Raw genomic sequence first — 9,378 nt, 5'->3', positions numbered from 1 at the left:
TTTGGAATCTACCTCCCTTTTCTCAGACTGAGTCTTTCATACCTAGTTAGAGAACTCTTCTAGTCCCAAACCCCCATCCATTTTTCACATTAATTCACTCCAGTTTTAATACATTTCTTAATTATAATTGCAAACGCTGTCATAGAGAAAAAAGCTGTTAAATCCCTTGACTGATAAAAAAATAGACTGTAAAATTAAGATTTTATAAAGATAAAGCACATCTACAGAGTCTAAAGAGGTACTAATTCATAGCACCCTGCCCTAATCAAATGTTCATGTACCTTGGGATGTCATACCTCACAGGGATTTGTCATTACAAGCAGTGTATCCCTTTGGGCACCTACTTACTGGAAAATCAATGAAGAAGGCCATGATGATTGTAGCCTGGATTTGAAAATGTTTTATACAACATTCTACATTGTCTTCAAAATCCTAGGGATGCTCTGTCTACATGATGCCAAACATAAGTGGAGCACTGAACAATTCGTTCACCATCTGAATGTTTCCAGGCGTGCAGATATTGGCCCTTGCATAGAGACCTTGTCTGGCTGACCCCATATAGCCAACCCTATAAAACCTATGTAACTAGCTCCTATGTATCAATAGCTGCCTTCTCAGAGGAAAAAACCCATAGGATTATCTATAAAAACCAAAAATATTACTATAAAGAAAACCCAGCTAAATAGACTCCTTTCCCTTGTCATTTAAATGCAAATTTACCTGAGGTGGAGCAATTGTCATTCATTGAGAAGATTCTCTCTTGGTCAAGGGTCCTTAACAGTTCACAAATTTGCATTTTAGTCCAAAGTACCTATGACCTTCCTTTAACACAAAGTCATTTGAAGAATAAAATGGAATAACTTGGACCCTAATTGCAAAGTGATTTTCTCAGTATAAGGAAAATTTTGTTTTGGACAGAGTGAAGTAGTTTCCAATCCCTGTCACTGCCACAGCTCTTCAAAGGCACAGGCGAGCACACACCATGAGCTCACACACCTAGGCTTTCACTTAGCGTGAGTCTGCCTAGCTGGCTCTTCTGAGCTGACAGAAGTTCTTCCTAACATTTTTCTTTAAGTTCTCAGACCTTTTTGAGAATCTGTTGAATGTTATGGGCCTTCTCCCCCAGAAATAAACACATTCACACAAAACTCAGCTGTTACATATTTTCGTTCTCTCCCCATATCTCCACTCCCCACCTCCCACCCTAGCAACTTATCCCTGTGGATGAAGCCCTTTCATAGACTCATGGTTAAGATTCCCTGCATTTCTTTCAAGGAGAAAAACTTATTCTTTCTTCTTTACTCCCAACACTCTTGTGAATGGCCATCAGAGAAATAACCTGACGGAATATAAATATATAGACATGATCGTTTAGATGTAATTAACAGGTAACTCCCTATTTGATGATAGTCAAAACCATCAACCCAGTCTATGACAGCAAACATTATCTGTCATGTTTAATCAGAAACTAGTATAGTCCTTATTAGATTCACTTAAAAAAAAAGTATCCTAATCAGTAGTCTATTCTGTATACTTTGCATCTTTCACATATGATTGGTGAATTTATATATTTGCTTTATAACTTTTCCAAGTTTAAACTTTCTTGGGAGAAATAAGTTGACACAAGGTGGTTTTGCTAGCTTAATAACCATAATGTTCGTTGAATTCTACTTTATATATAGAGAGTTAATTTTGTACCAATTTTTGGTTGATGGTAAATCAATTAATTTAATCGCCCCCCCCCAGCGCATATTAGTCATTTTATTTGGTTGAGTCATCTGTTTCCTTGGAAACACAGACTATATAGAGTCATTATGTCAATTGGTTGCATTTAAAACTGAGTGGAAGAGCAATATTGTCAATAAGTTATTACAGAAAAAAATAGAGAACATTCTAGATCTTCACTCTCTGTCAGGTTATTCATTGTATAATTTAACTACTCTGTTTTCTACTTTTGTATCTATAGAATTGTCAATTTAGTATTTGAGCATCCTCTTACATGTCTTATACAGTTTAACCTGTTTTAAGATCCACAAATGTGTAGTTATCTGCCCAGTGTTTGATGACATCTTGAGAGGACATAAAGCTTGCCCCTACTGGGTGCCCTTCTATATTTCCTTCTCTTTCATCTTCTTGTTCCATTTTGGGCCACATTGAGCAATTCTAGATGCCCCTTGACATTTCAAAGACTGGCAGACCATAGATTTTTCCTCTCAGCTCCACTGATCCAAACTGTCCCCAATTGAGTTTCTTTCATCTGACCTCAAAAATAATTTCATTTTCATTGGTGGATGATCATTTATTTCCTCTAGCTGATCCCCCATTGGCTGAATGGGGAGGGTACAAAAAAGTCAGTTATGTCATTATTATTAGCAACATGCCGAGATCAACAAGGTTATTTCTTGTTATTTAAGCATACAGTATCCCTTTGCCTGTTTCCTGCAGATTTCATCTGCACATATACATCTCAGTGCTTCCTTCCAGTGGGAAATGAAGATACAATAATAAAGAAGGGAAGCTTATAAGATCATGCAATTAAACCTGCGGGAGTCTCAAAAATACATTCTGTGAAGTTTTTTTTTAAGATAGATTTATGAGATAGCTTAGGTTTAGATATCCCTAGTGCTTTGCTTCTCATGTTAAAATTTTAAACACACATACACACACACATATTTCAGTAACTAAAAAGTGATATCACAGATTTATGAGCTTAGTGATAGAAGAGTCCATAGAGGTGTCTGGTAAAACGTAGTGTGCACTGCATCCCTGACGGTTGATCATCTTTACTTTGTTTATCCCTCTCAATAACAGAAAACTTACTTATCTCACCCAACAACCACTGCATCTTTGGTATGCTGTGTTGAAAATTCTTCCTTATATTGAGCAAAAATCTGCCTTCATGAAACATCCACTCAGTAGTGGCAAATGTTTACATCTAAAGCACAGAAGCCACTTCCGTCATTTACCTGAGAAGCTTTCAGAAGTGTTAAGATAGATTATCATAGGTACCTGAACTTTCTCTTCTTCATTCTCAGCATCCCCAAATCTATCAATTGTTTCCCATCAATTATGACTGTTTCATCTTCCTTTGATTATGACCTCAGAGTCATTTTTCAGTTTTCTAAAACTCACATGGGTTATTATATAAATAAAAACAGGAGACACCATATGAAGTGCTTTGTAAGAATTTAAATATGAGTATCCTCTTGCTCCCCTCTCATCTTCTAATTTCACAAATCTATTAAGCATAACTGGAAATGATTTATTCTTTGTAAAAACCTCATGCTGTATTGTTCAAGATGCCCTGATTCTCCAGATATTTGTTTTGTCCTTCCCTTAAAAATGAAAAAAAAAAAGAGCCTACCAAATGCTTCTTGGTGCCTTGAGTAATTTGGACTTGACAAATGTCAATGTGACATGAAAATTTTCTCTTGAGATTTTACTGTTTCTTTCACAGTGACTAGTTAATATTTCCTACATTGTTGTTAGTGCTCAACTCCTGTCTTTTACTGGAGATTGGGTAGAACTTGAATAGCACCCATTTAGGGGCAGTTAGCATGATGAAGGACAGTAGAAGTTGTAGAGAGCTCTGCTGAAGGAACAAATGGAACACAGACTTTAAGGGCCCTGAAAATATCTGAAAAATGACCAAGAACCTTCCTCTCGTCAGCAACACTGGAGTTGCAAACAGAGAAACAGACTACATATAGATGAAATAGGTGGTTAGCTTTCCAGTTTAGTCTCATGTATTAGCATTGTCACCCAAAAGCTCCATTTACCTCACACCCAAAACATCTTTGCTGACCTTCCAAGGGGTCCAAATTGCCACCCTAAGAAATGCATTCCTCTGAGTTGAGATATTGGCTTTCCAAGAGTTCCCAACACGAGAACCTGTGTTGGAAAAGCCCATCAAGCTAAAATCATCATTAATCACCAAGCGTGGATTCGTTTGTCAGATTGATTTTCAAGCGAATGGCTAGCTGAAAGCAGGGCCCTAAACACAACACAGGAAAGTTGTGATAAGGCCAAGGGACAGAGAATGAGAAGGATAGTCTTAACTGAGAGTTTCCTGAAGTTGGAAGCTCTAAGAAGTGGCAGGAGTGGGAAGTCAGTCTTCAAAGGCAGACTCCCATGAGAAGATGAACACACAGGGAAGTCCGTTCTTTGATATCAGATATTTTCTGACTAAGGATAAGGGAAGAAGCTAAGAACAGCATGAAGAACAAGCAAAGTGCTGCAACCAGCACAGAGCAGGCCAAGCAAACTCTTGTGATGTCTGGTCATGAGCCAGAAACTCCAAAGTTGGCTTACCCCTTTTTCTCCATCCATGAAATGTACTAAAGAATGGGTCATACATCCTTACCAAAATGTACAAGGAATGGGTCATACATGATGCTAAATGAAAGAAGCCAGGCACAAAATACCACATATTATCTAATTCCGTGTATAAGAAATGTCAAGAATAAACAAATTCATAGAGACAGAAAGCAGATGAATGGTTGCCTGGGGCTGGAGAAATGGGAAAAATGGGAACTGACTGCTAATGGGTACGGGGTTTCTTCATAAGATGATTCAAATGTTCTGGAATCAGACGATGGCCAGCGTTGTACAACTCTATGAGTCTACTGGACACTGCTGAATTGCACTTTCTCAAAGGGTGAAATTTTGTGGTATGTGAATCATAACTCAGTAAAAAGTTTTTAATTAAAAAAGAATAGCCCTTTTAATCTTGCAGGTCCTGAACAAAATCAAAGATCGACTTAAAGATCCTACCATCACGAGAATTTCTTGCTCTGAAAAGATTTGCCCTTCCATACCTTTCTCCTCCAAACTCACGGCAAACTTCAAGTCTGTCAGTTGCCAGGTGGTGATGCCCACTGATGGGCCGTGCCTGTGAGGCACTCACACACTGACACCTCAGCGTGCAGTCCATTGCCAGCTAGACAGCAAACCGACTTTGGTGGTGGCTCAATCCTGAATCTTTAACTAAAAGTAATTCTGAGACAGAACAAGGTCACACACTGGAAATAAATTCCGTCATTTTCTCTTCCTCCCTCTGAGATGTTAATGAGAGAAGCTGCTCTGCATAATATGGGACATCTTCCCAAATTCACGGTGACATTATTGGCACGATCAGAAGTGGCCACAAGAAAATCAAACCACCCCCTCTCCCCACTCCTTGCCATCACCTAAGAATTTCAAAACCTTTTGGAGCCACACACATGGTTCTGTACCGTGAGAGTCTGTGGCAGATGAAACCATGCTTTAATGTTCACAACTCAACTTCCTTCAAGAAGATCAACCATGTAACAGTGATTAGAGCCAGCCTTAAGCGCTTTCACCCTATGGTTCAGAGGCCACAAAAATAAGCAAGTGTCTGGAGACAAAGAAACTGAAAGAGGTTCAAACGCCTGAGGCCAGATTTCTAATCACATCACCTCACCCTTACCTTTTGATCTTTTGTGTCAACCCTGGGGATACCCAGGCTTTAGAGGTGGCCCCATGAAATAGAAGGGGCTTCCCTGATGGCTCAGTTGGTAAAAAGTTTGCCTACAGTGCAGGAGAGCCAGGTTCAATTCCTGGGTTGGGAAGATCCCCTGGAGGAGGGCATGGCAACTCACTCCAGTATTCTTGCCTGGAGAATTCCATGGACAGAGGAGCCTAGTGGGCTACAGTCCATGGGGTCACAAAGAGTCGGACACGGCTGGAGTGACTAACACATAAAATGGAAAAGTCAGTGGATTGTCACTGTAGCCCACCTAGTCAAATCCCAAAAGGATTCTCTTCAACAAGAGTTAAGTAGTTGCAGATGGCTTCAAAGGAAATCATTTTGTATCTTTTCTTCTTTCCTGATGTTCCAACTAATAAGAACATTTTCTAGTTTAGATAAAAAGATTTGTTATCTTCATGATTTTCAAAATGACCTAAGGGCCAGGTTTAAAAGCATTTTAAAACTGCAATGACTATATTTCACAGATGATTATAACCTTTTAATTCTGGGCAGATTGGACCCAAGGTCAGGCCTATACACAGACTGTGCTCCCTGGGCGAGAAGACCCATACCCTATCCCAGAGTAAGATACCCTAGGCAGTGCCCTGTGCCAAGCTGCTTACAGATCAGGGACCCCCGAAGCGTTCTGCTGTTTCTGACATGACAGTTCTGTTTTACCCACCCGGGTTGCTCCCTCAGAGCATGAGTAGCTGGCCAATACAAGGCTCTCGTAGTTTGATGTAAACAATGTTTTATTGAAACTTTCTTGATGCAGCAGTTTTGATGCCAGGTACATTCTATCATGGTTGAAGAAAAAAGTTTTATACTTTCAATCTGTTAAATTGTTTAATATTGCTAAATACTTGTGCTAATATGCACAAGTGATGTCCCTATCTCACCTCTACAATCATATAAGTGGCTTAAGCTTGGGTTGGGGATGTCTCTTGTACATAGACTGGATAATGAAAGAGTTTGCATTTTGATAAAGTGGCTTTCAAGTTAGAGACTTGCATGATCAGACCCTTTGCAGTGGGTACTTCTTCAAAACTTAGCCCAGGGGTTCTTAAGCCTTATTCTGCCTCAGAATCACCAGCTGAGTTTGTTAAAAATGGAATTGTTGGGCCCCACTCCCACTTCCAGATTCTGATTTGGCATGACTGGGGAGAGCCCCCAGGAAACTGCACATGTGGCAAGAGCTCAGCTGCTTCCAATGAAAACAGTCCAGAGAGAACTTTTTGAAAAAAACTACCTTAGAGCTTTAGCCCAGGCACCAAGCTGGATGTTCAGTCATCTTGGCGCCATCTCAGGATAAGCAGCCAGGAGGGATTGGGTCCACTTTGGCTTACCCATCTGACTGAGTGATCCCTATGGAGTCCCTCTACTGACCACAAGCTGAGTTAGGAAGAGGTGTGTCTGGTTCAGTTTGGCTTGTTGGATGATACTGATGACTCTCTGTTTGCTTTTACTTGCTATTCGTGGATACCTTGTGCACCCTAGAAACAGAGATACCAGACATAGGTAAGCAAATCACATGGGTGGGTGCCTAATGCCCCTTCCTGCCTAAGACATCACCTCCTAATAATATGCTAATAGGGAAACTTTACTTCTTAAATAAGTTTAAAGGAATAATGTAAATGTTAACTTAGGAGTTATAACTCAGGTAAGTGTTTTCCAAAAGGAGAGCTCCACTAAGTGGAATTTGCTGGAGGATCAGAATGTACCAAAAAGAAAACATGATAAGAGAAAGTTGGCAGTTCAGTACTTCCCGGGAAAGCAAAGCCTCCAGCCTCATGGTGTTTTCTTAGGTGATATCACAAGTGAGTCTGTAAGTTCAAATAGATTTGATTTTGTGGACTCCCCTGGTGGCTCAGATGGTAAAGAATCCTCTTGCCAATGTAGGAGACAAGAGATGGGGGTTTGATCCCCAGATCAGGAAGACCCCCCTGGAGGAGGGCATGGCAAACTACTCCAGTATTATTGCCTGGGAGTCCCATGGATAGAGGAGTCCTGCAGGCTACAGTCCATGGAATCACAAAGAGTCAGACATGACTGAGCGACTAACACTTTCACCTCACTTTCACTTTCAAGTTGCAAGTAGAGAAAGAGACGGTGCAGCAGTCTTCCTACTTCCAGGAATTTAGTTGACAAGTGTATTAAGAGAATGCCCATGATGACCTTCTTGAATAAGATTTCTCCATGTTCCTCTTATGCAACCTCATGGTTTCTGTTTTACCCCATCAAAAAAAAGATAATAAACTTTAAACTGACCATTTACTGACAATGGCATATAACTCTGAAATTAGTCATAAGTATGTCTATTCAACTTGTTAACACATTACACTTGTCAAAACTGTTCTAAGTTACCTGAAATTGCAAAGGAGAAAATTGAATTTGTTCACTTTCGAATGCCAATTGTCATCAAAATGGCAGTGATGGGGTTTGTCATTTGGAGTCCATTTGGGAGAGGCACTTCCCAAATGCCAGTGCACAAGATCAGCCTTGCTACTTTGGCATGACTGACTCCGTAAGCAAATTAAGTTGGTTATCAAATTGCTTGCTGGTAAAATGTTGCACCGTATTAATTATGAGCATTAATTGCCCATTTCACAATCTATGTGGTTTTAACTGGCATGAGTGAAGTGATATTTGCTACGTGATCTTTGCTAAGTCTCCATGCAGGCATTGCTTGCATGGAAAACTAACCAGAAGATGACAATACCACTAAAGTTATAATCTTCACATATCTCAAATCGCAATATGTGTTTAGACACAAGGGATTAGAACAAATTGGAATGTATTCCAGTGGTTTTTCTTTCTCAGGTTTGGCATGTTTTCACAAAGTAGAAAGAAACCAATCTCAAAAGAGCTGAAGTGCACTTGGGAAATGGCATGAAATGGCAAGAAATTGCTTCTCAGTATAGGAGACCTTCCTGACTGTTGGCTGTCAAGAAAATAGCAATCAAATTTGAATTTGGTGCATTTGGGCTATTCCATTTTCTAAAGGCCAGTGCACAGAGTTTGAGAACAGCCTCGCAAAGCAACATAGTTGGAAGAAGATTGTAACACTGAATTTTTTTTTGTCACTTTCAGAACAAGAGTATTCTGAAGGTATTTATTTTGCACACTCAGTTACATACAATCTAATCTAATATTGGTCCAAGCACAGACTTGTTAGTGACCCTGGGTGAGCTTTCTATGTGCCTGGGTTTCCTCAGTTGAGATTTGAGAAGAATGATAATTCCAAGTTCCCTCACAGGCACTTTGAGGATATTCAATAATAAATGAATGTAATGCATTCCAAAGTGTTTTTGTACAAATAACATTTCTCTTGGAAAAATAGCCTATGGACTTTCCCTAAACAAAACATGATTAATCTGGTTCAGTTGAAACTTCCACAAGCTGGCTACCAAAGTATTGAAGGTTGTTTTGAGGAGGGGTGTGACCCCTTCTTTATTCTAGAAAGATCTAAGGGCACTGGAAAATTTTTATTCTGAAGGCAAAAAGTACAACTAAATATGTGAAAACTTTTACTCAAACCCATATTTAAGCAGTCTTTGCTACAGAGATGCTTTGTCTCATATGACTGCCAAAGCAATACTGGAATCTGTCGGGCCCTTCACGGTTTATTTACAGCAGCTGGCATGGTAATTCCAGGGTTGAGGATGTCCCTGGAATCTACCGGACTCTCTTATTTGATGAAGGTAAGTAGAAAAAAATCAAGTATTCCAATTGGATTTGATTTTTTTCCAATTAAAACTATAAACTGGATCTCAAGTCAGTATTTGCCAGCCTTACTATCATTAACATAAATATGCTTAGAGGGCAAATGGCAATTACAAATACAATCAGGAACATGCCAGTCTTTTTTTTTTTTTTTTTACTCTTAA

General features: G+C 39.5%; 1 protein-coding gene across 1 annotated transcript in view; it reads left to right on the top strand.

Moving 5' to 3' along the window:
• Positions 1-9,378, top strand: part of TENM1 (teneurin transmembrane protein 1) — a 285,933-nt gene that overhangs the window by 167,044 nt on the left and 109,511 nt on the right. The window contains exon 11 of the mRNA XM_010854080.1: positions 6,989-7,009. Coding sequence (XP_010852382.1) covers positions 6,989-7,009 — 21 coding nt within the window. The remainder of the gene's footprint in view (positions 1-6,988; positions 7,010-9,378) is intronic.

The sequence above is a fragment of the Bison bison genome, unplaced genomic scaffold (assembly GCF_000754665.1).
Source record: "Bison bison bison isolate TAMUID 2011002044 unplaced genomic scaffold, Bison_UMD1.0 scf7180017864336, whole genome shotgun sequence".
In the NCBI taxonomy this organism is placed as follows: Eukaryota; Metazoa; Chordata; class Mammalia; order Artiodactyla; family Bovidae; genus Bison; species Bison bison.
This window is presented reverse-complemented; position numbering and strand designations above follow the sequence as displayed.